The following is a 27,338-nucleotide window of genomic DNA, read 5'->3' on the forward strand; positions in this document are numbered from 1 at the left end:
TGCTAAGGGTTAAATTCTGGGCCCATTAAAGCCAATGGGAGTTTTGCCATTGACTTCAAAATAACCAGGGTTTCTCCCTAAGAAAATATTTGCTTCTTTCTCAAGGTACATGGGAAACGTCTATTTAAAGCAAGATGCCCAATTTATAAGTAAATAAGCTACATTTTCCATTCAGAAAATACAGGGCCCAATTCAGGGGTCATGCAAATTGCATGGATCAGTTTGTCATACAGCAGATTTAAGAGGAAGAAGAATGCTTTCACAGCAATTTGGCAATCAGTGTAAAATGAGCTCAATTTCAATGTCCAATTGTTGCAAAGAGGGAATGTAGCAGTCAAAGCGATGAAGGTGTGAGATAATATCGGTTCATTCCCGCTTTCTTGCACCTTCCTCTGGCTTTTGCTGTTGTATCCCACTCAAGCCCTGTTCTGTTCCTATTGAAATCAATGGAGATTTTCTATTGATGGGCAGCAGGTTAAATCAAATGTTTCTCTACTCTTGTCATCATTGTTAACTTTGGGCCTGAAAATGTAATTGGATTAGCACCTAATTAGCCCAGCTGGGCTGAAATTGGCCTATATTCTTTAATTGGATGTTTGTAAATTCTTTGGAATGCGGTTTTGCTGGCTACAGCTGGTTGTAATTCACCACAGTGGATCAAAATCTACTTTCCAAAGATTGATTTCCAATGATGTTGTTGTGTTTGCCCCTTTCTTATGACTGATCTCATGTTGGAACCAATCTGAGATTTTCTCTAATGCTGCCAGAGGTTGTAGAAATATTAGAGAACTTGAGTGTCACTGAGACGGGAAGGATGGAAGAGAAAAGACGGAGTCATCCTTCCTGGCGATTGAAATGTCTTGTTACCTCCAATAAATGGAATCGTCTTTTCATACAGCTTCCTTTGTCTTACTGAATGTACCTATCGATTGAACAAAACCAGCTGTCTTGAGCTCAGCTATATAATGGGGGATGGTATTCTATGTATCTTCAGTGAAATAACTAGACTGCACAAACTACGTGTTTACGTGCTGGCAAGGATGCAGGCAAAACTCAACTCCCACTCTTCAACCGTCCGATAAACTCCATTCCTTGCAGTTTCTTTTCTTAGGACCTGCTGGATAAGAACTTGAAAACAAAAGACCTTATTGTTATGAAGGACAGTAATGATCCCATGGAGTGTTAGGATTTTGCTTGTCTGGAGCTCTCCGCCCCAGAATGGCACTGGCTAGCACATTGGGATCCTTGGGGAGGTGACAAGTGCTTCCTTCAGATAAATGTTATTAAATCAGCAAGCCTTTTTTATATATTTATTGTCGTTTGGAAAGTTAAACTGTGTTGGCAAATCTAGTGGCTGGTCTGAATCTATAAATTCCAGTACCCTGTAAATCGCTCACCATATTGATATGTCATTCAGGTATAAAAGGCAAAGAAGGTCGTCAGGCAGCAAGAAACAGTGACTACGCGGTTCCAAAGTTTAAGCATTTAAGAAAATTGCTGCTAGCACATGGGCATTTATATTACGTGAGAATAGCACACCTTGTACAGTATTTCTTCTATAAGGTAAGGATTTACGTTCAACTAACAAAGCTCGGGTCATTGAACACTATTTAGGCATTTTTCCCGTTTAATATTGACAAAGTCCACTAAAGTTTGGTTTGTAATCCTTTTTTGTAGTTCAGTTTTCTTGGTAGCTTTAAAAGTATATATCAGTAGTAATATACGTCTTACAGTTATGGGTTGTACACAATGTGTGTTAATCTTCTGCTGTAGTGCGTGTTCCAGTGCCCACTGTAAATATCACAGCTGTATTGTTTGTCGTTCCATAGCAACAAAAAGATGATCCAAAGAGTTTACAATCCAAACAGCATTAGCTTCATGTTTCATAGCCAGATTTTTAGCCTTAAATGTTTTCTATGTGATAATACAGTAAATATGAAGCGTAATTCAGATTTATATTGAAAAATCAAACAGCCCTTAAGAATACAAGATGCTTCTCTACTAAAATCTGTCTCTAATTTTTCTAGAACCTTTGCTTCATTTTACCACAGTTTTTATACCAGTTCTTCTGTGGATTCTCGCAACAGGTATGTTCCAATAACAAGGTGATAAAAACACATTCTAAACTGTCAGAAAGTGATGTCCCATAGTCAAGATTTGGTTTTGTTATCCTGCATGCTCTTCAACTATATCAAAGATGCCACTTAATGGAAACTAATCTAATTGCTAAGCAACAGATTTGGAACATTAAATATTTGAAGTATAACTTAAAAAAAAGAAGTTCCAAACTCTTTTTCCCTTTTTTCCAACCATGCACAGAGGGGCATTTTCCAAAAGTAACATGAGAATGTTTTTAGAAAGTCTTGCTATTAACTCATGTTGACCTCACCTCCTCTATTTTATAAAAGAACAAAGCCACACTATTGCATTTCCTTGTACTAAAAATGTCTCTCACAGGACTAGGTAGAGGAGCTTATTCCTTAACAATAAGCTTAAAAATAATGAACCCGTTGAGGATCTCGTCCCAAATAAAACAATGAGCCTATATTCGACCTATTACAAAGAGTGCCCCAGCTGTGTAGAACTTTGTGACAGGTGGGATGATGTGGCCATTAAAACAAAAAGGTCTTGGAACAACAGTTTTGGGTTCCTGTGCTCATTTGTGCATTTGTTTGTTGTCTCTGGGTTGCCCCAGGAGCAATCAGAAGGAAGAGCAAAACCATTCAGGCAATTGGAAAATGACTTCCGTTGAACCAAAAAGAGGCTTTTCTTGGCGTAGTCCCTGTCTAACAAGGAATCTTTCAGAGAGCAGGTGCCGAGGACAGAACATGTGTGTTTGTTAAAGTGGCCTAGGCGGTCTCAACTGTATTAATTAGAATCCAAACAAGAGAGCAGCTGTTGACAAGGTAGGAAGTGACTGCTCTAAAATCACTTTGCCTCCTACCTTCCCATGCTGCACTCCTAAAACAATGAGGCCAAGATTTTAAACAGGCCACTTTAACTTGTTAACTCCATGGGCTCAACTGCTCTTTAATTACAACCTAAAAGGGCTTGCCTCACTGACAAAGCTCAACTTTCCAGTGGCCCCCAATGAACCTGAGCAAAAAGATGGGGAACATAATGAAAGTGGCTGAAAGACTGTATTACACTGATACAAATTCAGCCACTGGACTTTTTGAGATCCCCGCTTCTTGGTAATACTCAGAATGACAACCACATCACTTCTTTTCGAGTTGCTTTTACACTAGACTCACCATCTCCCATATTAAAGGTGCAGCATGAGATTGCAGGGGGGGTGTTTGATTAACAGAAGGAACCTCATTTTAAATTTGGAATCTGAAAGTATCATTGGGCTTGATCGAGCTTGCTGGAAATTTGCCCTTTGACTTCAGTTTGGGCAGAAACAGGAATTTTGTCATTAAACTGTAACAGTGGTAAAGGCAAATACAGCTTGCCTTTAACTCGGTTGCCTCCAAGCATGAATTGGGCTAAATTAGTCATGTGTTTGTTGCTTTGACAAGAATCTGAACTGTCCTGTGTGTGTGTGTGGAGGGTAAGAATAGGAAAGCTTTTTATCTTTTTAGGGGAACATTTTTAAAGTAAACAGGGACTTCTCTGTAAATATTATTCACCCTCTTATGCTGTTTTTAAGCCTCTGTACGATGCTGCTTATCTCACAATGTACAACATCTGCTTCACATCACTACCTATCCTGGCATACAGTCTACTGGAGCAGCATATTAACATTGAAACTCTGACCTCAGATCCAAGATTGTATATGTAAGTAACAAAGAGTTTGCAAGTTCCCACCATACTCTTGCCATTAACTTTCTAGCAGAGATTAAGGCTTGTTAGTAAGATTAATTTTGCAGCATTTGCTACTGTTGATCTCCAGACACTCTGGTCCCGCCTCTGTGAAATGGCAGGAGTGAACGAAAGAGTAGCGAAAAGGCTCAGGCCCTTCTGTCGCTCGAGTGGAGTCTTGGAACTAGCATGCTACTTTGAGGTCCTATGGCTTATTTGTAGTCATTTTGAAGGGGCCCTTATTCACTGTAGCATTCTCCAATCCATTTAAACAAGGCAGCGGCTCCTTGCTGTATCTGTGCAATGGTGTGCCATGCCATGACTGCAATTTCACTTTCTGCAGGAAAGGGAAAGTCAGGGAGTGTGCCCCTCTACTGCCGTGTCTTCTACAAAATGGGAATTATTCCTGAGTCAGCCAGTGACACGTGAGCAGGTGATGGGAGGGCGGAAGGCATGTCCTGATGATGAGAGAAGAGATGCACTCGCTTGCTGAGAGTCTGGCATGCAGGGAGCTAGAGCCTTAGTTGGGATAAATTTATTCCCCATCCTCTCCATGTCTCCCTAGACTTCCCCCAACAAGGCTTTAATCAGCACATCAAGTACTAAAAGCTGAAGACTGTGCTGTGCTATCAGTAGTCCCACAGTAGCTTTCAGGAACAGCGTATAAACATTGCTAGGGGAAAGTGCTGGTTAATAGAAGTCTCTCTTTCCTGGGAGGGTTCCTTAGTAAAGGCTATCAGAGAGCATATGGTTTTTCATGGGAGACCAAATGCATAGATTCTCCAGTCTTCTCTCCCACCTCGTCAGCCTCTGGCACGTACACGCACATCTGGCACAATCCCTTTATCACCGGCTAAAGGAGGCACTTTTTTCTCCGACTCTCTTATTAACATACCAGCAGCACACAACTGATCCCAGGTTTCCGGTTGCCCAGACCCACAAGTAAATTGTAGAGATTACCATCAGCATTTAGAGCACCAGCAGTGAAACAAATTCAGGGTTGCTCCATTCTTTTCTGTTTGGGTTCTTACACTGTGTCTATCACTGTGGTACTGGTGCACCTTTCTGTTGTGCATTAAGTTGTATGGCTGGCATCTGTCATGGTAGCCGCGACCTGTTCGAGCCAAGAGCCCTGCACCAGAGAGCAGCCAGCTGTCACTATTCACCAAGTGTGGAGTCAGAATGTAATCTGCCTTAGAGCTCAAAAAGGTAGCGTGTGCAGTGGACTTTGCCTGCTTTTGAAATGGGCACTCACACGTCCTCTGCTACCCTCCTTCCATTTGGCAAAAGACCATGGCATGTTTTTAGACCCTTACTGAATCCTGTGTAGCAAATGCACTCACCTGGCTGGCTAGAGAATGGTGAGAATACAAAGGGAGGCGAGCCTAGGAAAAACAAATGAATTTTACAAGACGCTGCCTCTAACTTAAATCCTCGTGACTTTGCATGTGTGGCTGACTACAGAGTGACTGCAGTGCAACTGTTGTAGACAATGCCAAGTTGCTGCTCTGCAGAGCTTGAATTTTGAGCCGCTATAAAAGTCCTGCGAATGAAAAAGTGCTGCGGGACATAAATGCAAAGGCAAAATAAAACATGCAGGAAAGAAGCTCTGATGATTTTCCTGACCCCAAGTGTTAGACCTTCTCTCAGAAATGCACATTACAGAACGTCTTCCGCCTTCAGCTTATTGTAGCATTGCCTTTGCCGCATCATAATTAGACTTAAGTAAGCCTCTGTATTATAAACTATAATTATAGTTCAGTGCCACAGCTGTTTGCGGAATCCTGCCTGCTGGAAATTGAAGTAATACATTGTTAGTTATAAGGGAAGGGAGGCGGGGAGAGTTGCTGTTTTTCACTTAGATGTTTTTTCCCCCTCCCAGCTCTAGCGAACTGTCCAAATCCCAGCAATAATAATAATAAAATAAAAAGACTATAAAAGATTCTCCTGAATGGGGGGTATATACTTCCTAGAGATTTTGGAAGAACCTGCTTTCTTCTGCCCAGCCACTATTACTTATAGATGGCTGTAATCAAAACCTGCAGTGCTTGGTATCTCTCCATTCCTCTAATATATGTGCATTGTTCTGGGATCCTTTGGAAACAGACAGAAGATATTCCGCCAGAGGGAGCTCATTTCTACAACCACATCAGCAGAGCTTCTGTGAAAGTGTTCCAGAGCCTGTAACTACTGTTGTTTAAGTGCCAGATCTTGTATCTAAATTAACCCCGCCCCAACAAATCCAGCCTCCCCCCCCGCCATGTTCATGTACATTTTGTATACAGTTCAGCTGGTTACTGTCAGCCTGAGCATTTTCCTCAGCAAAGGAAAAGCGCTAGCTCCACAATATCTAGGATTAATGTTTCTGAACTTGAAGAAATTTACCTTTTGAAAAATACAGGTTAGGCAGAAACAAATGGAGAGGGGCTAGCAGTTAATTTGGTCATGTCAATGACTCCTTCATTACTGTCCTCTTTTAAAATTGAGGTGCTGGAATTTACAGGTGCTAAGTTGTGTAGTAGTTTTGTAATACAGCAATAGAATAATAGTGCAACCTGCTGCCTTCAGTTTGGACTGCGTCAGGATTTGAAGTTACTTCTCCAGAACTGAAAGGGGAATGCATTAATATGCTGAGCGACAGCGGTCATAGATTTCTCACGCCGTTTGTGCTTTCTCCCTATAGTGAGAGACTTGCTTTTGTGTCGCACAAATCTCGCCACCAAAATGAAGCGCCTGATTCAAACCTTGTTGAAGTCAGTGGAAAGACTCTGAAAAAGTGAAAGTGATTTTTCTTATGACTCTGTTTCTTGACAGGAAAATTTCTGATAATGCCATGTTACAATGGAAGCCTTTCTTATACTGGACCTTTCTGGGCTCCTTTGAAGGACTGGTGTTTTTCTTTGGAGTTTACTTTCTTTTTCAAAATTCATCATTAGAACATAATGGAAAGGTAAAAAAATAAATAAAAATAAACCCGTTGAGTATATTAGTATGTGTTTCTGTACACTTTGTATAACATGTGTATGTATCAGTCAGTGAAATGTGTCTAGAGTCTTGTTTTATGATGTAGTCACGAGTTCCCTTAGTAGAGCAGGAATAATTTGAGATCTGTAAACCAAATTAGGAAAGATTTTTTTAATTCTCTGTATGTGAAGCCTTTTCCAGCTTGCCATGTAAACAATTTTAGAAATGGTTATGCTGTCTAGGTAGAACGACCCCATATACAAATGTGATTGCAGTCAAAACCATGAGACCATCTCCTACCGTAGGCTTCACACACAACTTTTACAGGGCATTCTGTGTGCAGAATGATAGGAGGATGAGGCCCGCCAACTTCAAATCTTCTAGTTTATAGTGAAACTTAACCTTGCCGAATGAGCTCTTTCAAAAACTGATATTCGGAGAGAAGCTGTTGAAATGTAGGTTGATTTCATGTAGATATAAAACATGTATGCATAGAATTGTTGGATAAGTTTTATAAGCTCCATTTTATAACACAGTTAACCCACTGTACTGTCATTACAACACCCTTATGTACTTCAAGGGTGACTTTCTGTAATCATTCTGGTTCTATTCAAGTGAATTTGTTTTGCACTAGTATGCTAGTAAATGATTTGAGAGTCTGAGTGACACTCTGAAAACGAGCTATGTGGCTATGTCTTGTTTTGTAACTGCTTAGGACTGTAAGGACTGCTACCAGCAATTGATCATAATATCCATGTATGTTTGATTGAATCCTTTTTTGCTCCTATTTACTTTAATTTTTTTGCATTTTTTAAAACTTCTGCATTTCACTTTCTGTTTTAATGTATGCATCCAGATCTTGACAGCCTGTGGTAAGCATCTGTCCCATTCATTGCCATCATTTGGATAAATATGCAGTATCTGCTTTTCTTTGTTGTGCGTAGTCACTGGTATCTGCAAACAAGCAAACTCAGACTATTCTAGTTTGAAATATCAACCAGTATGTTCAGCAAATGGAACAAAGTTACACAAAAAGTGCAGCTACTATGATGCTTTCCATGTTATAAGAAAGCACAAACTGAGGAATTCACCTAAATCCAGGTGCTCCAAGTAACTTACATTCTTGATAAACATGGCTGTCGGTAGAAGACTTTGTTACTGTCACAACAAGTTAATTGTTTGTATGGTACTGCATGGCATAGGAGTATTGTAATGGGCAGCAAGCTTTACAAGAGCATTTGCTGGTGCATATCTTTGTATAGTTGACTCTAAAATAAGTCACTCCATTGAATTTTACCCACTGTAGTTACTAATTGTGTAGTTTGTGTTGTTTTTTCAACAAGACAGAGAGATACATGTGGCGATTAATATGTTTTTCAGGTTTTTGGGAACTGGACGTTTGGAACTATTGTTTTTACTGTATTAGTGTTCACCGTCACTCTGAAGGTTAGAACTTTCCTTTATTTTCAATATGCCATTGAAAGATTATAGCAGAAATAAATTGTGTGTACTGTAGTGTAAAATTATACACTTTATGCTATAATGTATCAGTGACATTTGTTTCCTGTAGGGTTTTGGACCTTTGATCCTTATGTGTATTTAAAATGTCCATCATTTCTTTACTGTACAATGTATCTCACACAATTTATAGTCTCATCTAGATTTTTCGTATGTGGGTGGTGTTCTCTCCCCTAGTACTGGTGAATTTGTTCTATTGCCGTTTCTTCCCTACCTTCACCTCTTGGGTTTTCAGCTCAGGAAAGGAGAGAGAGAGAACTGAAATTTTTTCTTTACCCAGTCTTGGCTCCAGTACTTTTCAATGAGTTGGAGCTCTGTCATAAAAATACACTTGCCAAATCATAATAATTTAATCATTTGCATTGCAGTAGAGCCCAAAGGCCTTACCAAGGATCCAGCGTATAGTGAGCTGTGTGTATATACAGCCTACGTTGGCAAAGGGTCAGCCTTTGTTCCCTTGTAGTGGTTAGATTATATATAGAGTCTGCTACTGCCTGCTGGTCCATTACCTCAAGCAGGAGAGCATCATGTTGTTAGATCCAGCGGTCCCTGGTTTATTTCCCACAGGCATCATTACAAATACAAGAACATAAGATGCAGTCTCTTCACCAAAGACCTTACAAGAGTTTTCTGACCGATTGTTCAGAATAGCAAGTGAAGCATGTGGGAAGAATATACTCACAACACAGTCATTTCCCAGATGGAGTATTGAGTGGTGTCAGGCTTTTTCAGTGAAGCCTTTCAGTGATGACTTAAAGCTCATCAGGGAAGGTCTTTCGTTGGTGTTGTGCCAATGTGAAAATCAAGCATTTTCATTGTTGAACCTTTGCTAAGAGACAAATGACTAGTGAATTTAGACATCTACATGAATGGAAGGAGAACCTCTACTGCATGTGAAGGAAATTTGTGATATAAATGGCTCTGGAGATACACATTGTAACTAATGACTATTCCATTGGTTGTTTTCACCTATGTAGCTAGCGTTAGATACTCGATTCTGGACCTGGATGAACCACTTCGTGATTTGGGGCTCCTTAGCCTTTTATGTCTTTTTCTCGTTCTTTTGGGGAGGAATCATTTGGCAAGTATCTTTCTTCTTTCAGTGATGTTTTTGTTTTGTCTTTAGGTGAATGTGCAATGCTTGCATTGTGTGAAAGAGATGGACGAATTCATGGGTGTGGTGGGACTGCAGGAATCCAGGGATTGTGGGTTATGTTGTTAATCTAAAATGGTAGATCCCTAAAATCAGTAAATAGTTTTAGTATTAGATGCTGATTAATATACAGCAAATAGTGCAAGCTGCATGGAAAAAAATCACCAAGAAGTACACTGAGATTGAAATTGGTACTTCTCCTAATGAACCTCTCTAGATGATGGTTTCCAAATGTGAAACTGTCTTATTCTTTGTTTCATGGCAACTGCAGTAATATCTAATTGCTGGGGATATTTTTTGTTTTGTTTTGTGGTGGTGGGATTAGTGATTCGTTATCCTTTGAGATAAGTCAAGGAACTCTTTCACTGTGTATTAGCGGAGCTTGTAAAATCCACTTGCTTGTGGTGATCGTACTTGCCTGGAACAGCTTTCTATCAGCCTGTACAGAAGCAAAGCTTGCCTTTAAAAACAAAAATGGAGTTTCTAGCCCCTACGGCTGTAAAGATAACCTTTCACATGAGATATGATGCAGAGCTGTCTTCCTCAGTCTTCAAACAAACCATTCTAATGCTGCTGCTGCTCATGGCTTTCCCATGCTATAACCAAGTAGAAACTGATGCTGAATCTTGTCAGTCAGCTACTGTGAGTTCCCTGTGGGAAACAGGGTCACTTAAGAGACCCTGGTTAATTTCCCTACTCCTTAGGGAAAGCTGAGCGCAGCTGTGGAGGCTGGTACTTGGATTTCTGACTGAGGAGAAGCCTGGAGAAGAGTAAGTTAGTGGAGACCACTGTTACTTGAGCAGCAGCCAGGAAGCTGTGGGTCATGTGTAGTGAGGTACTGGAGATGAGGGAATGGGGGCCTTTCCTTTCCAGTGGCCGGAAGAGTTTGGGGGACTCAGTTGATCAGACACTTGTTAGCTGGGGTCTACAAAAGATGGCGCTTGCAAACAAACACCTTGGTGTGAATCCAACAGCTTTTGTGAAAAAGGGGGTTTGGTTTCTTACCTGGGGGTATTCTTGGATATTAAGGCCATTGTCTTAATTTGTCCTGGTAAATATTTCAGACTCTGGGTGGGTGGATGGGTGACCTGGAGGGAGAGAGAGAGAAAATGTAGGTGAAGCACACACTGTGGGAGAGATGCTAGTGGAGCGGGAAAGAGAACAGAGGATGCAGGCAATGAAAATAATGCAGGAATTGATACTTCGTAAAGGGGGGAAAAGGTGGAATGAAGTCAGGAAGAGACAGGCTTGTCTCTCATTGACTGACTGTTTTGGGGCCAGGATTTTACCCAACATGTCTAACAAAAGCAGGTGAACCATAGTAAACTAAACTTGTTAGGCAACGTTCTATTAAATATGCTGCAGATTGATTCCCTCTGCAATAAACAGCACTCGGCCATTGTATTTCTTTATTTGGCAGGGGCAGCACCCGGAGCTATAGGCTTTGACCACAAGCCAGTAGGTGCTGGGTCTATTTTTCAGTCCCAGTCTACTAATAAACAAGCTCAAGTAACTAAACAAGCTTTATTCAGGGCCACAGGCTTCGTTTGCTCTGGACTCTAAGACCTTAAACAGATGTTTGTCTGTAATCTTACCAGCTATCTCATTACACTGCAGTTCATGGATTTTCCACTGGAGTGTTTACTTTGCGTAGCTAAATACTTAGCTAAACAACCAATACTTTAGAATTCTTGTCCTCATTTATGTCTGAGGCTTCCTTCCCATGCATCTGTCAGTTCCCTTCTGTCATCAAGGGAGGTGGAAAGATACAGCTAACCCTCTGAGGGCTTTGAGTCTCTGGACTTTCACCATTGAAAACCATCTCAGAAAGCTCTACTTGAGTCCAAGTTCAAAGTAAAATGATGTGTTTGGGATAACTTTTTCTCAATAATAGTTTCCTTAATATTAATGTTCTGTGCATTGTACTGTGCAGACTAGACAAGGTAAAGCCTCGTTTCAGAAGACAATGTTTTGTCTTTGCTTCTTGGGGCTTGTCTACACTTACATTTTATAGCGCTCTAACTTGCTGGCTCAGGGGGGTGAAAAACTCCCCTGAGCTCAGCAAGTCTGAGCACTTTAAAGCGCTAGTGTAAACAGGCTCTGGGTGCTGGGAGCTGGCTCCCAGCACTCAGAGCTAATCCCCTCGTGCAGGTGGATTACCAGGAGGCGCTGGGAGAGCTGTCTCCCAGCGCTTGCCCACGACCACACTCACACTTCAAAACGCTGCTGTGGGAGCGTTCCAGTGTAGCCAGGCCCTAAGAGATGCCCTCAAAACTGCTTGCTCTTCGTATTTAGGGATTAAGATCATAACAAATGTTAATGACAGAGAAATAGTGAGGAGATAACATACCGGAGAAGCCTTAAAAGCAGGGAAAGCTGGTCTGGTCTTCTGGAGATCAGGGTCAAATTTTCAAAAATTTCCTTTTTAAAATGATATCGGCTCGTTAGAGCCTACGTTGAATTGAAAGCCAATGTACTTAGGCTCCCGTGTGCCTACTTTTGAAAATGAGGCTTGGGCACTTTTGAAAATTCTTTCCCCCCAGTCAAAAATGAGACAGAATATAAGGGACTAGGGATAGAAGAGAAAAACAGGCAGGAAAAATGAGAAGAGATGACTCTCCGAAGAGTCTAATTATTACACACGTGCTGCCATTTAGTTAGGTAATTGAAAATGTCGTCAAAGAGAAGCTGAAGCAAACATGTTTTGAAAATGCATGTGACGATTGCAATGGAAGATGAAACACTGTGTGTTTAGAGGGCAGTAATCCCTGCCTGGGGGCGTTTTCCAACAAGCAGTTGGAATAGATTCAGGATTAACTCTTTTTACATAATCCCAGAGTTTCTGGCCAGCTGCAAAAAATACCATTTTGACACCAGCACAATCTGAATGTAACATACATAACTGTTAACAGAGACATGACAGAGTGTTGCAAGGAAAGCCCGGAGACAAGTATGTAGCTGAGAAGTAGGCGGATACAAAAGGGACATCTAAGGCGGAAGGGGGCCAGAGTAGTAAAAATCATGAGAGCTGAGGTGCAGACAGTAGCGTAGTAGCTGAGAAGGGCCTTGGAACTGGTAGCTGAAGATGAAGGGCAGGCGATGAAGGGATTTGAAGGTGGGAGTGATGTGGTCAGAGTAACGACCTAGCAGCAGCGTTTTGGCTGGCTTGGTGGGGAGCAGGCTGAAAGGTGGGGAGATCATGGATGCCAGCATTGTAGGAGTCAAAAAGGAAGGTGTGATACTAAATGCCTGGACAAGGGCTTCAGCTGCAGGGTGGAGAGGGAAGGACTGCACTTACAGTTGTGGTTTTAGGGGGAAAACAGATATGGTTAGGTGGCCTGTCTGAATGGAGCAGAGGAAGAAGTTTGAATAAGGGCTCATCTATGCAAAGATTTAGTTCATGGCAAGCTGGGCTGTGAATCTACCCCATACCCAGCCTGTCCTAAGCAAACACAATAATGAGCTTTTATCTGCTTCTCTTACAAAGAGGACTAGATCAGAGGGCACTAATGAACTGTTAATGTGCATCAGCAGGGTCTACATAGGCAGTTGGAGTGCGGGAAGCGAGTGCAGAGCAGATTCAAACCCCAGCTTGCCAGGGACTCAGTGTTTGTGTAGACAAGCCCTAAAACATCACATTCCAGGGACAGTGATGCACCTGCCTATGACTGAGAGAGGAGGGGGAAGCTGTGCCCTTTTGAATGTGGGTCCACACAGGGTGGCCAGCAGGAGGTATGGGACTGTCAGAGGTGAGAGACTGTATAGCAAGGGAGATTCGGGATAATGGGGATTGACACTACATCAAGTAGGGGCAAAAGCTGATGCAGAGCAGAGGAGGAGTTGCTATTGTAGAAGTAAGAGGAGAAGAAGCAGGAGAGAATTCAAGGCTGGAGCAGAGCAGTGGGGAGTGACTGTGACAAACAGCATCTGGCTTGGAGGATGACATTGGAAAAGAGGCTCTGAGCGTTTGCTAAGAGGGAGCTGCTACTTGCTTTTAGAGCAGTTTCAGTGGATTGCGGAGCAGCCAGATGAGAGAGTAAAATAGAAGCAGCAGGACAAGGTATCTTTGCAGGCACAAGTGCTGCCCTCTTTACACATGCAAACATCCCCCTTCCTCCTCCATATGAAAACTTGTCCCATGAAAGTGCTAGTCATAATTTGAATCTCTCCTCACTGGAAAACTGCAGTGGCCGATTGTATTGTCTGAGTTTGTTTGTGTCCCTTCTCTTTCAGGCCTTTCTTGAAGCAGCAACGAATGTATTTTGTATTTGCTCATATGGTGACGTCCGTATCAACCTGGCTGGCCATAGTTCTCCTTATCTTTATCAGCCTTTCCCCAGAGATTCTTCTGGTAGTTTTTAAAAATGCGAAGAGGAAAAACCATCAGGTAAGGAATGAGAGAATATACCACAACGCTTCCCTTCTTTGGAGAGGTGCTTCCGTTCTTCTAAACACTGACAGACTTTGGGGTAGCAATGCACCATTTGCACCTAGGGAGAGACTGCCTGCCTCTCATCGTGTCATTCCTTCATGTACCAAAAAGGGTCAAAAAGTGTTAACCAGAGGTACTGCCCCGATCCGCGGAAGCAGATGCATCAGCAGTGCCTTTTCAGTCAGCCTTTGACGTCTGTATATCGTGTAACTGCTTCTGGTTCTAGAAAGTATATCTTGCAAATCACACTGGACTTCATTCTGCTCCGTTTCACTGCTCCAACCACATTACAAGTCTTAATTGACTGTCAAAACTTGCAAATTTGACCTAATCAGTCATCTAAGGTTAGTTCTTAGGAGTTTGTTTTTTGGGGATTAATGATTTTTTGATGGGTAAGATATCTTTAGTTTTTTTCATCATCTTCCTCATTCTCATCATAAGGGTGGAAAAGTGGATTTTGCACCTGAGTTGCTAAATTTTCACAGTGAATTTGCAAGGGACTTGACAGTTAGTTCAAATACACCTCTACCTTGAAATAACGCAACCCGATATAACACAAATTTGGATATAACGCGGTAAAGCAGTGCTCCGGCGGGGAGGAGGCAGGGCTGCGCATGCTGATGGATCAAAGCAAATTCAATAAAACGCGGTAAGATTTTTGTGGCTCCTGAGGACAGCTTTATATCGGGGTAGAGGTGTACAGTCAAAAATAGCCTTGCCCCACAGTCCCTGTTACCATAGTATTGGGAAACCTCACAGTCACTTACGCCTTTATTATTCTATGAGGTGAGGAAGCAGTACAAAGAATCATAATATTAGGGTTGGAAAAGACCTCAGGAGGTCATCTAGTCCAACCCCCTGCTCAAAGCAGGACCAATTCCCAACTAAATCATCCCAGCCAGGGCTTTGTCAAGCCTGACCTTAAAAACCTCTAAGGATGGAGATCCCACCACCTCCCTAGGTAACCCATTCCAATGCTTCACCACCTCCTAGTGAAATAGTGTTTCCTAATATCCAACCTAGACCTCCCCACTGCAACTTGAGACCATTGCTCCTTGTTCTGTCATCTGTCACCATGGAGAACAGCCGAGCTCCATCCTCTTTGGAAATCTTCAGGTAGTTGAAGGCTGCTATCAAATCCCCTCTCATTCTTCTCTACTGCAGACCCCAGTTCCCTCAGCCTCTCCCCATAAGTCATGTGCCCCAGCCCCCTGATCATTTTTATTGCCTCCAATTTGTCCACATCCCTTTTGTAGTGGGGGGCCCAAAACTGGATGCACTACTCCAGATGTGGCTTCACCAATACCAAATAGAGGGGAATAATCACTTCCCTCAATCTGCTGGCATTGCTCCTACTAACACAGCCCACTATGCCGTTGGCCTTCTTGGCAACAAGGGCTCACTGCTGACTCATATCCAGTTTCTCATCCACTGTAATCCCCAGGTCCTGTTTTACAGCTGGGGAACTGAGACACAGTGGCTAATTGACTTATCCTGAGATCACATAGGAAGTTTGTGGTGGACTGGGGATTAGAACCCAGTTTTCTAGAGTCCCAGCCTAGAATCCTAACCACCTGTCCTCTTTATCGCTACCTGTCAAAAAAGACAGTGGGTTTTCCCATGCATGATGCAGTGTTTCCTGAAGGCCAGTCTCACTCTGCTAAAAGAAAGGGAGGAGTGGTGGGAGGGGCTGTTTTTAAAATAGAAATTACTTGCTAGAAGCTTTAATGGTGGTAACTGTCTTTGAATATTGGTGACAAGCACCAGTTTACCATGGCCTATTTCCCCAACACTGAAAGCCAGCACAGCTGTGGTTAGAAAGTGCCTGGAAAATGGTGCAAGAAGGAACAATCAGTTGCACACATACAAAACGCGAAATCACTGCCTAGGAAGGAGTACTGCGGAAAGGGATCTGGGGGTCATAAGCTAAATATGAGTCAACAGTGTAAGGCTGTTGCAAAAAAAGCAAACATCTTTCTGGGATGTATTAGCCAGAGTGTTGTAAGCAAGACACAAGAAATAATTCTTCCACTCTACTCCGCACTGATTAGGCCTCAGCTGGAGTATTGTGTCTAGTTCTGGGTGCCACATTTCAGGAAAGATGTGGACAAATTGGAGAAAGTCCAGAGAAGAGCAACAAAAATGATCAAAGGTCTAGAAAACATGACCTGTGAGGGAAGATTGAAAAAATTGGGTGTATTTAGTCTGGAAAAGAGAAGACTGAGAGGAGAGAGAACCGTTTTCAAGTACATAAAAGGTTATTACAAGGAGGAGGGAGAAGAATTGTTCTTCTTAACCTCTGAGGGTGGGACAAGAAGCAATGGGCTTAAATTGCAGCAAAGGAGATTTTAGGTTGGACATTAGGAAAAATTTCCTAACTGTCAGGGTAGTTAAGCACTGGAATAAATTGCCTAAGGAGGTTGTGGAATCTCCATAGTTAGGAATGGTCTAGATAATACTTAGTCCTGCCATGCATGCTGGTGACTGGACTAGATGACCTCTTGAGGTCCATTCCAGTCTTATGATTCTATGTTAATGAAAATGAAAAGTTCATGTTCCCTGCTATGTGCTTCTCCAGTTGTTAAAAACATCTGTGCAACGTCACATCAGAGCTCTTAGCCCCATCCTTCTCCACCTCCACCACTTCCTCCTCCTTTACTGGCACCTGCTAATGCTCAGGTACTGTAGCCTGTCATTCTGTGTTCCTCCCATAACCAGTGTATTTCTTTTCAGATGGGGTATATTAGCAATTTAGGTTCAACGTACTGTTTGCACATCTCTAAGCAGCAGGTTACTAAGCTGTCGTTTTGTGCCATTTTGATAACCTAGTTTCTAGGTGAAGTGTGATCCAAAATGTAAAAGAATTTTAATGTAACCATTTATGTTTTAAAGGACACAAAGTTTCATCGGAATTTGTGTTCAGTGAAATTGTAAAATTAGTTTCAAATACTGAAGTTTAGGAAGAAGAGATTTTTCTCATGGTGCTCTGGTATCCTGTATGACTTTACTGTAAGCTCTGTGCACTTCTTTCAGGGTAATTTTTTTTTCTTTGGCCTCCTGTATTTTGACCAAAAATTGGTATTTAACTAGATATAATAATATCGAAGACTTAAAGATGTATCCTTAAAACACTTGCTAGATTCCCTTAGCACAATATTGATAGTGCAATACATGTGCCTGTGAAATAACAAAATCTGTGAAACCAGTTATTACTGTTCAATTTTATAAGCAATGAAAACGTTTGGAATCTTTGTTATGTTTATCAGACAGATTTCAACAGCCTACCACTTCCGGCGTAAAATGCTGTGTTTGTTTTCCTTCGAACTCTTTGTTACATTGGTTCTAAGAACACTGATGAGTCAGAACGAAAAAGAGAAACCCAGTATCTGACTCTTCTTTAAAAATCTGTCCTCATCCTGTGTTCCCTTTGATTTATAAGGAAGGCTAACCAGCTTGGTGGGTGGGAGGTGACGTCCAGTTCTTAAGACCTTGAGTCACCATGTTAGAATTTTTCTTTTTCTTTTTCGTTTTTTGTTTAAGATGCTAAAAATATAACCTAATGGCATCTAGGAAGTTAGACTAGCCAGTTTCAAAGGAATAGAATGGTTTGCTGTCAGCAGTGGTGGTGTGGAACTTTCCTCAAGGTGGGAGAAATGTGGTATAATGAGTGTAGTGATAGAAAAGTCACTCAGGTCCAAAACCTCATCCCATTGACTTCAGTGGGAGCAGGATTTGGATCTTGTTGGAACTTAGACGACAGCATCTGGTAGATCAGCAGTCTGGTGCCAAGATTTCCTTCTGGGGCCACATTGGCTTGGTAGAGTTTGCAGGGGGCGGTTCTTCCAGCTTCCCATTGTGTCCCAAAAGTTAGTCATTGAAAATGCCCAGCTGGTCTGTGCGTAAAAGGTGCGTCCTTGACCAATCTGTGGTCGGGCCACTAGTTGTTTTGGCTAAAACTTCCTCACTAGGGGTGAAATCCTGACCCCTCTGAAGTCATTGGGAGTTCTGTTGTTGACTTCTTTTGGGTGTGTCTACACTGCACTCTGAGCCTGGGACTGCGGGACCTGGACTTGTGAACTAGATGTATCCAAGCCTGTGCTTTAACACCCACACTGCATTGTAACATGGGTTTACAGTTGCTGGACCCAGGTCTCACAGCTGTGCTAACACATCCATACGGCACTAGGCAGCCCTTCTGACTTGGCTCTGCAGCCTGACTTGCATCCACACTGCAAAATGACAGGGCTTGGACCCAGATCACATCGGGACTTGGACTCTGACCCAGCTCCCTAGCCCAGTCATAGGACCTGGGTTCTGACTGCTCGCTGGCTCTCGTCAGACTGCTTTGGGTGTGGATGGCAGGAGGGCTTGGTCTCAAACCTGAGTCAGGGCCCAGGCTTAGAGTGTGTAGTGTAGACGTACCCATTGGGGCCAGGATTTCATCCCTTGTGCTCACACAGACAAGCAAGACACCTACCATCCAACATAGTAGTTTGGTGGTTCCCTCCTTCAGCAGGAGCAGGGCTTAAGCCTCGAGCCCCAGCAGCTGTGCTCCAGCTCTCGAATTGCCGAAGATTGTCATTATGTCACTTGGAGGGCTAGTAAGTTTGGCCACCCTGGTGTGTATATACATAAAAAACACAAGATGAGGTTGTCAAGATGTTACGTTTCAAGTAGCAATACTAAAAACATAGTCGAGTTTTGGACATGGGTGTCTAAAGTTAAGACACCTGTGTCCGTAATTAGACGCCTAAGTAAGTGGCCTGATTTTCAAAGGTGTCACGGAGCCGCAGCCTCCACTGATTTCAGTGGAAAATTCCAGACTAGGTCTCTTATTCCAACGTGCTGGCTAAGATTTCAAAAGCCAGTGTGTGTGACTAGCAAGAGCAGTGACTGCTGTCTCTCCTTTCAAAAATGGCAGGTGAAATCCTGACCCCATCAAAATCCATGTGATTTTTGCCCTTGACTTCAATGAGGCTGGGATTTCACCTGGAGCGGTCCCATTTTGTAACGTTTCTCTTCAGTGCACTGCTATTCGCTTGGCCTGTATTTGTCAATGTTTCTATGTGCAAGTGTTTTGAACTGCAAAATACATTCATATTTTCTTTTGGTTTCTGCATTTCTCTCTCTCTGCTGCCATTTTCCACCTTTTGTGTGTTGTGAACTAGGTAACGAAACGCCTTCCTTCCTCAGGAACATCCACTATCTTCATGCTCTCTCAAACTTCCAGCAATCACAGCTTTTCTTGGAATGAATAAGGTGATTTCCTTTCTTAATCAGTACAAGTTTGCTTGTGCTGCTGTTTTTTCCTTCTCCAAATGCTTAACCGCTGATAACCTGTGGGTTTTAGATCTGCTTGTGCAATAAATGGTTTTTTAAAGGTACCTTTTCATTTAAATGTATTCTCTCTACCCCTTTCCCTTTCGTGTCGCTATCCCGTTATTTAAAGCTTCACAACAACTTGCTACACATCAGCTCAGCAGTGCCTGTTGCATGCATCCTCATTATTTAATACGACCCGTAGATGTGCATGGTGCTTTACAGACAGACAGACACAAGACAGGTTGCACCCTCAGGGGACTTACAATCTGCATTTTGGACCAGATTGCCAGCTAGTGTAAACCAGTGTGGCTCTATGGAAATCCATGGAGTTGTGAGAAATAACACCAGCTGTGGATCTTGCCCTGCCTTTCCATACTCTCTTTTCCCCCTGTAGAGCCTGTTTGAGTCCATTAGCTAAAGCTTTCTTTGAAACATGGAAACAATAATCTACTTTATTTTGATTGTTCTCCCGGTTACTTGATGTGTGTGCAAACAGTCCATCTTGCACTTGGCCAATTCCGTAGGCTAGCAGCAGCTTCTCGAACACATTCCTTTGGCTAACAAAACAATATTTACTCACATTACAGTAAAGAATGTATTTTGCTATTCGTAAAAGCTATAAAGTTTTGACAAAATAAACAAAGATTTTGTACCAGTTACGCTGAGTGCATTTCTCAATAGCAGCTGCTCTCTATAGGGATGATAAGATACCAGAGCATTTTATGCATGTTCCTAGTTGGTTTCATTTTCATCTTGCTGTGTTTGCCACATATGTCTCAGTGTCCAAAAATACTACTACAGAGGGTGATGGATTCTTTCCGTCTCCTAGAAACTTCCAAGCTTCGATGCCTGAAATTGAGCATCTAAATGAGCAGGGGTGATCTTCAGAGTTGTGACGCACACCACTCATATCCAGCAAAGGTGCCTTACTCGTTGGCACTCATACTTGAAAAATTTGGCCAATATTTCCTAATCTTGGCATTTATAACCCATGTCTTGGTTAGTCTTTTTGATTATTTAACTTAAAGTTTTATTACAGAATGATTCAGTAAGTCTTTTTTTTTATTTGTTGCACCACCGGGTAGATGAACATGTCTCATGTGCTTTAAGTATTTTTGCCTCACTATTACAGAAAAAACTGAGCAATAGGAAGGCATCTGATTCACTGTCGTCCAGACGTTCTGTCAGACCTCTTCTTTTAAGAACATTCTCAGACGAGTCTAATGTATAGTAACAGGTACCCTGTACAAAAGAATTGGGATGGTTTTAAAGGCACAGATTAACCAAATGTTCCAAAAATCAATTAAAATATAGTTCTTATCATCTTCTCAATTGGTGGTGTGGGGCACCTGTCTTTGCAAAACATAAAGGTGCAATGCTTGGCATACATTTTAATCTTTGGAGCTATCCATACAAATTTTTCAGAACCTCAGTGGATGCGTGCAGATTCTTCAGAGTTCCAAGATCCCACTGTATGTAAATGTAAATGTACAGTCTAGTTGGCATAAGCAAGTTTATTTGAGTAATATTGAAACAACTGAGACGGAACATACTGTCCTTAAATTATGTTAACAGTGATCATAAAACTTTAATACTCATGGATTTGTAAAGAAATATCCAAATCCCAATGATTAAAATTATTCCATTATTGCATCTGGATCAATTCAAAGGTTATGGGTTTGGTTTTTTTGTAAGTGCATGCTTTTCTGTCAGAATTAGAGAAAGAAATGTTAATGTATGTGAACAGAATTGAATCTAAACATGTAATGTAGTTGATTATATGTACAGCACACTTGTGTTTGTGTGTGTGTATACAGACATATAATTACTAGACTACATGTTTGGCTTTTTAAGTGATCATGTTTAGAATCACACTCTCTATGCTTCTAGCTGTAGAAATAGATAAAAGTGCCAAATTTCATTCATGTTTAGAAGAAAAAGCTGCAGCCTTGCTACAAATGTCTTGTTGTTCCTCCTAAGGTGCTTGTATATAAATTTGCAAGTAAGGGAGCTATTGAGGCAAATAAATCCCAGGTTAGAAAGCCCACTTACCCTGGTCTTTGTTAGTAAATATTTGTGTTAGTCTGGATGTCCATATTTCCAAATATTAACCCTGCTGCTCCTTAGTGTAACTATTCTGTAGTGAAACAAGGAGGGGGTCTCATCATGAATGAAAGATTGCTTACGTATAAGTCTACCAGTGGGCTAAAAACAGAGAGTGCTGCCCATTATCCAGTGCCCTTATTAACAGAGCCCTAAGTATCACTTAGAATAAAAATATCAGTTCCATATAACTCAGTGATTGTTCTACCCTCTTGTACTTTAGGTGATGCTGCATGATGTTATTTTCAAGCAGTCTGATTCATTTGGCTCAGTTGCTGTCTTCAGTTTTTTCCTCTTTTGATAGACCACGCAGCCTGGTCAGTGTACCAGATTAAATAACTAGACCTGCAAATGGCCCGCCTCCTCTGACAGGACGATAGGCTGCTCTGGGATGGAGTTTTCAGATGTGATAGGCCTGGAGGTCTGCTGAGCTCCTTGTCAGTCAGTCGGAATCCCATTGCACCCCTGAGTGCTCCAGTCACCACTGCAATTCAGAGAACAAAGTCACAGTGGCTGAATTCTGCAGAAATGTCACCATTTGGGCTGTTCTCTGCACCCAGATTTTTGTTTTGCACAAGGTTCCGTAGACATGGCTAGGTTTTTAAATGTCACCACGGTTTTGGGGCTCAGAAAAATGTACCTATTTCCACTCCAAAAATTCTGAGGGAAATTCTTATTGAAAACAGGCTGTTTCCACATTTGCAGCAATCCATGAAAAACATTTAATATTTGAGTGCATCACTTTCTTGTTCCAAATAATTTGCCCACCTTTGTGTGGACTCAGTGAGGCATACAGCCTCTGCAGAGGGTTTGCGCTCCCCAGTCACCTGGGGGCAGCGCAGGAGCACCAAAGCAGTGATGGCAACCCTGATATTGCAGTAACCCCTGTCCCATTAGAGCACCAGTGTGTTATAGACACTCAGCAGCCAAAGGATGGCTTGATCATCTGAGCCTCACGTTTTGCATTGTTGGTCGCTCTAAGAATCCTGTTAGCAGGATGTAGGCTACTTGGAAGCCCAGTTTCCAATCCCAGAAGACTGGTTGTTAAATTGTGTGCCATGCTGGTTACTTTGGTGGAAGTCTTATGGAAGCAAGGTGTTATGTGCATGTCAAATATTTATGCCTGTGGCCAGCTTCAGCCATCTGATCACTCTGATCTGACTGAGGATCTTTCCAGAGAGCAACTACCCACTTCTTCGTAGTTAAATGCTGCAGTAATTTTTCCATCTGGGAAGCATATTGCTTCCTAAATGTTCTGCTTTCCAGGTCACATACATACTAGCCAGTGAGTTTTCCATGCCTTATTCTACACCTCTTGATAGATATCATCCTCTTTCACCTCCTGTGCAACTGGCGCTATGCATTCTGTGCATGTATGTGCATTGAATGATTGAAAAAATTAAGCACCAAGAAAAAAAAAAACTTTAAAAAAGAGAGGAATTTCCCCCTAGTCACTAAGTGCTATTAGTTGGGAAAGATCCCATCCTTCCTAGATTACAGGAGTTTCTCTTGGTAAATATTTAATTCCTGCATTAACATCAGATCAGATGTGATCAATTCCCTTCACAAAGCAGTGTGGTGCCAGGTGCAGTTGGACTGAATTAATATGAGAATCACAGGGGAGACCAAGTCAGAAGTTAATCCTTGACCTAATGTAGCATTTTGAAAACTGTGCAAATTCATTTGTCACACAGCTCTCTCCCCTTCACTGTGAATGCAGTTTGGCATTTTTATCAGTGTCTTTTATCACCATTCCTGTTATCTTCCTAGGAAATTCTAATAATTGGCTGCCTAGAATGATTTTTGAATGTATGATTTTTGGAATGTAAAGATTAAAGTAAATGATCTTTTCCTTCTAATTTTACAGACTGTACCCTTTAATTTGCCTATGCTGTTGTCCTACAAACGTATGGAGAATGGTTACACCTCTGAAATGAAGTTCCAAGATGCTGTTACTAACTTGACACAAAGATGCCATCTCAGGATACCTCAAATGCAACAACTTTAAACACTGCACCTTGTCGTGCTGCAGGACAAGACGTCTGTTTGAACTCACAGTTCTCTTTAAGATGACACATGTATTGTAAGCAGCCCTGCTGTCTAAGCAGCGGAGGCACTGGCCCTCATTTTTTCAAAGTCTGAAAATGGAAAAGTCTGGGACATAAAAAGTCCATGGAATCGGGAGTGGAGAAAAGAACATCTAGAATTCCATGAAAATGGAACAGTAGAAACTTTAGAGACACATGGATGCTCCTTATGCCCACTGACTAGAAGGAGGCCCCTCCATTACACATTCATCCAACAGCAATGAATGGCCACTAAAGTCTTATTCTTTTGCCTGACCAAAGAAGTAGCACAGCCTTTCTGCTTAATCATGTTTTTGTCCAACTCCCTTGGAAGACATGGGAAAGGCTCCCATCATGGAAGTTGGGATGGACCCTAAACTAGAACCACTGTCTGTCGTCTTGCACAGCTGCTGTTGCTGCTAATGAGAGTTGTGCACCAGCAGCTGAAGCCAGGATCTGATTGTTAGAAAAGTTCAGCTTTCAAATCCACACAGCAGAAATACTTGAAAATATTGAAGGACTGAGCTGCTGATGGCGTGAAATGTCCAGTGGCATCTCCTTTCCATTGCAAACAGCAGGGTTAGACTGTTAAATGTTCTGTTTATTAAAATGCAGAAGTGTGTCAGCCTGAACATTTCTGAGGAGCCGATCAAAATATTGGAAGAGTTTTCATGGGGCAAGACTTCTTTTCCACATTACCAAATTTGATTCTGGAACAGGCGGAAGACACAATGACAAACCCTTTCCCCTTATGGATTGAAAATACACAGAATTCTTTTATTACTCATGAAAAGCTCCTTAGTCAGGAAAGAATCTTAAATAAAAGTTGTGTTGTGCCAGGTTTTCAGCCCACGCTTAACTGGGTCTCTGTGGTTATGCTCACACTCCTGTGAATGTAATTGCAGTTGTTTGGAGACATTAAAGACCTGAATGGCAGTCACAGTCAGGCCCTTAAGTGACCCATTGACGTTGATTGTGTTTGCAAATAATACCAGATAAATCTGCAATCTTCATTATCTGCATCAACAAAAAGGGAGGTCAGTTTTAAAAATAAGTGAATAAATGCATCTGGCTCTAGGAGTATCATTTTACTTGGTTCTAAAATCAGCAGATTTTTTTTTAATCTGCATATATCAAGATATTGCAAGTTAAGATGTTGATTTAATAATGCCACGTGTGCATAGCATAAAGATAAAATGCTTGACAACCAACTTCTATTTGTTTTTTATTATGCAGGAAAACAATACTACTTTGATTATAAAAAAATCTGAGTGAGCATGGATTAAGTGCAATTGGCATTTTATTTTTTTAATAATATTTTCCCACCAGTTTGACTTCCCCTTCATCCTGTATGGCCCAGGTTTCCTTGTGCCAGATAAAGCAAACAAAAAAATACTTGGGGTAAAAATTTTCAGAGTAAGTAAGCCATTTTCTTAGCCTCCCAAGTCTCCTAAGTCACTTGAACACTTTTGAAAATTTTACCTTTAGGGTTTGCTTTGCTCATGCACAAAGAGACTAGAAGCTAGGGCTGGACAGAAAATTCCCATGTCCATGAAATTTTGATGAACAACAGAAAAGAATTTTGCAAAAAATAATTTTCCATTCCCTCCCTTCAAAAAGTTTGGAAACTCTAAAACTGTAAAGGAGTTGGCACTACTGTTCTCAGAAAGCTGTGCACCTGATTTTATGCCTGGTAATAGACTTGGTTTTAAAAAACACTGACAGGTTGTTCAGTCTTTGGCCTCTCTCCTGCTGCCTCTGAAGTTGTTGGGACATTTCCTGAGGAAAAGCTGGATCAGGCTCTCCTGCCCCCCAAATAAGGACAGGCAAATCCTCGTCTATATATAAGCAGTCACGTCAAGCCTGCCATTCATGGAAAGCAAGGGAAAGGAGCAGAAACTGCATGCAAGAGGCCTCTGTCACCCCTGCATGTCATGACTGCTTATGCTACTCAGCATGGAGCAGGGGGAAATGTGAACAGGACTAGTGGGTTGGACACCCCACAGCTCTTAAGACCCAGCATGGACAGGAGAGTTGTCAACCCCATTCACTGCACTGCACCTTACCTAGCAGTAGTGGCCACGGCGCAGCCACGCATTGCTGAGCACGGGTGGGATTGCATTCCCCTTCATATTCCCTATAAGCAAGGCCCTTTTTCCTTTGGCTCGTCCCATGGGACTAGAATGGCGCCTTAGATCTTGTCTGATCACCAGTGTTGATGGCTAACGTTGTGCCTACACATTCGAGCATGAGGGGCACATCCCACCGATACACTGACAATATGGTCTGTACGCCAACTCTGATCTTTCTGCTTCAACGCACAGTTCTGTTTGCTTGTATGTTTATATAATCTTCAAAACATGGGCACTGAAAGGCAGACTTCCAATGATCTGAGACCATTCCAAGGCTGACGCGGACCGCCTCCTTCCTGGTTTGTTTTGTATAGCATTCTACGTTGTTGGGATCCAATTCCGTTGTGACTGATGCCAGCTGAATTTTTGCTTTTGGCTTCAGTGAGAGCAGGATTGTGGTATATTCTCAGGAGTACCGATGGGGGGAGTGGAGGGGGAAGGGAGGAATAACTATCCTGCACTTTAAGAGTAAGCTTGATTGGAACCAAATTTTTCTCTTTCCATCTCCAAATAATTAATATTGGTGTAGAGTGAACCATTCACTGTAGACCTACATCTGAAACCAAAACTGATGTGAAGATCCACAAGGGTGGGCTGGAATTAACACACAACATCTAGCAGACCAGCTGTCGAGTGTTGGAAATGCAGGCTTTCTTGGGCAAGGGCCTTAGCTAGTGTAATGGTGCAGCTCCATTGAGTTCAGCAGAGCTATTCTGATGTACGCCAGCTAAAAGTATGACCTTCCGGATTCAAAACTAGTAACCTCCAAATCTATTGCTTCCTGAGGACCTACAGTATAAGAGAGAACAGATGAATGAATTCTGCAATTAGGGAGGTCCAGCAGCTGGGGTCCTACCAGATATTAGATAGCTCAGAATGGCAATAATTTGACAGTAACACAATAATACTGTGATTGTTGTTCATATAAAATACAAGTTGTATTGTTACGCCACATTTCAGTAATGAGCTAAAAGGTCAGTAGGAGCTTATAGGTGGAAAATCTTGAAGGAAACTGGTTAGTGTTTCTAACAATTCCCTGCATATTAATCACACTGATTAGTGACCCAGAAAGTTAAGAAAAGAAACTAGACTCGCCCAAAGTACTAGTGAAAAGTTTCCTAAACTCAATCTATTTTTCAAAACTAATCTTTGTATGAGGATAGTATAAATTGTCAGGAATTACGTACAAATTGAAATGCAAATTTGCATACCTACCTACCAATGGAAGATATAATTAATATCACGGTTGCGCCATTCATCCAACTTCTCAGCCATGGAATTTTTTAAAATAATGTATCATATAAAAAGGTGTAAATTACACATAGTTGATGAGAAGAAACATTTTTCAGCTTCTTTTAAAAAAAAAATGGGACTGCAAACTTACCTTTCCCCCTTCCCCACATAAAATGCAATTTTATACGTGTTGCTTTATATAACAGATATTGAATGTTAATGTTACCTTTTATGAATGCAACTTGCCCTTTTTCATTACAGAAACTTCTGTTTGAAGTAATCAATAAACTTTGGTATGTTGTTCTGATTAATATTTTTGCCTCGTCTGTCTCCTGGGATGCTCCTAAACCTCATTTGCAGGACAAGTAAATGGCTTATCATAGACGCATAAGATGCAGGTCTTAATGGAGGAGGTAATTGGGAGAGGTGTGGTCTCTTACATGTTGTAACAGTGCTTCATTCTTCACATAGGGCCTGATCCAACCACCTTGGGAGTCAGTGGAAAAACTCCCATTATCTTCAATGGGACTGGATTGGGTCGATAGAGACATACATAATTCTCCTTGGGCAACTCCCACTGCTGTCAACAAGAATTACACACAAGAGAAGAG

At 41.7% G+C, this 27,338-nt stretch overlaps 1 protein-coding gene across 6 annotated transcripts in view; it reads left to right on the top strand.

Annotated features, from left to right (window-relative positions):
• Nucleotides 1–27,038, top strand: part of ATP11C (ATPase phospholipid transporting 11C) — a 114,938-nt gene extending 87,900 nt beyond the window's left edge. For 4 of the 6 annotated variants that reach the window (XM_030575979.1, XM_030575983.1, XM_030575981.1 and 1 more), the window contains 8 exons: nucleotides 1,418–1,563; nucleotides 2,028–2,087; nucleotides 3,653–3,780; nucleotides 6,619–6,754; nucleotides 8,149–8,214; nucleotides 9,264–9,367; nucleotides 13,673–13,826; nucleotides 23,164–27,038. In XM_030575979.1, coding sequence (XP_030431839.1) covers nucleotides 1,418–1,563; nucleotides 2,028–2,087; nucleotides 3,653–3,780; nucleotides 6,619–6,754; nucleotides 8,149–8,214; nucleotides 9,264–9,367; nucleotides 13,673–13,826; nucleotides 23,164–23,304 — 935 coding nt within the window. In that variant the 3' untranslated portion in view covers nucleotides 23,305–27,038. The other 2 variants (XM_030575980.1, XM_030575982.1) reach the window with 2 other exon arrangements.
• The last annotated feature ends 300 nt before the right edge of the window (nucleotides 27,039–27,338 follow it).

The sequence above is a fragment of the Gopherus evgoodei genome, chromosome 9 (genome assembly GCF_007399415.2).
Source record: "Gopherus evgoodei ecotype Sinaloan lineage chromosome 9, rGopEvg1_v1.p, whole genome shotgun sequence".
Lineage (NCBI taxonomy): Eukaryota > Metazoa > Chordata > Testudines > Testudinidae > Gopherus > Gopherus evgoodei.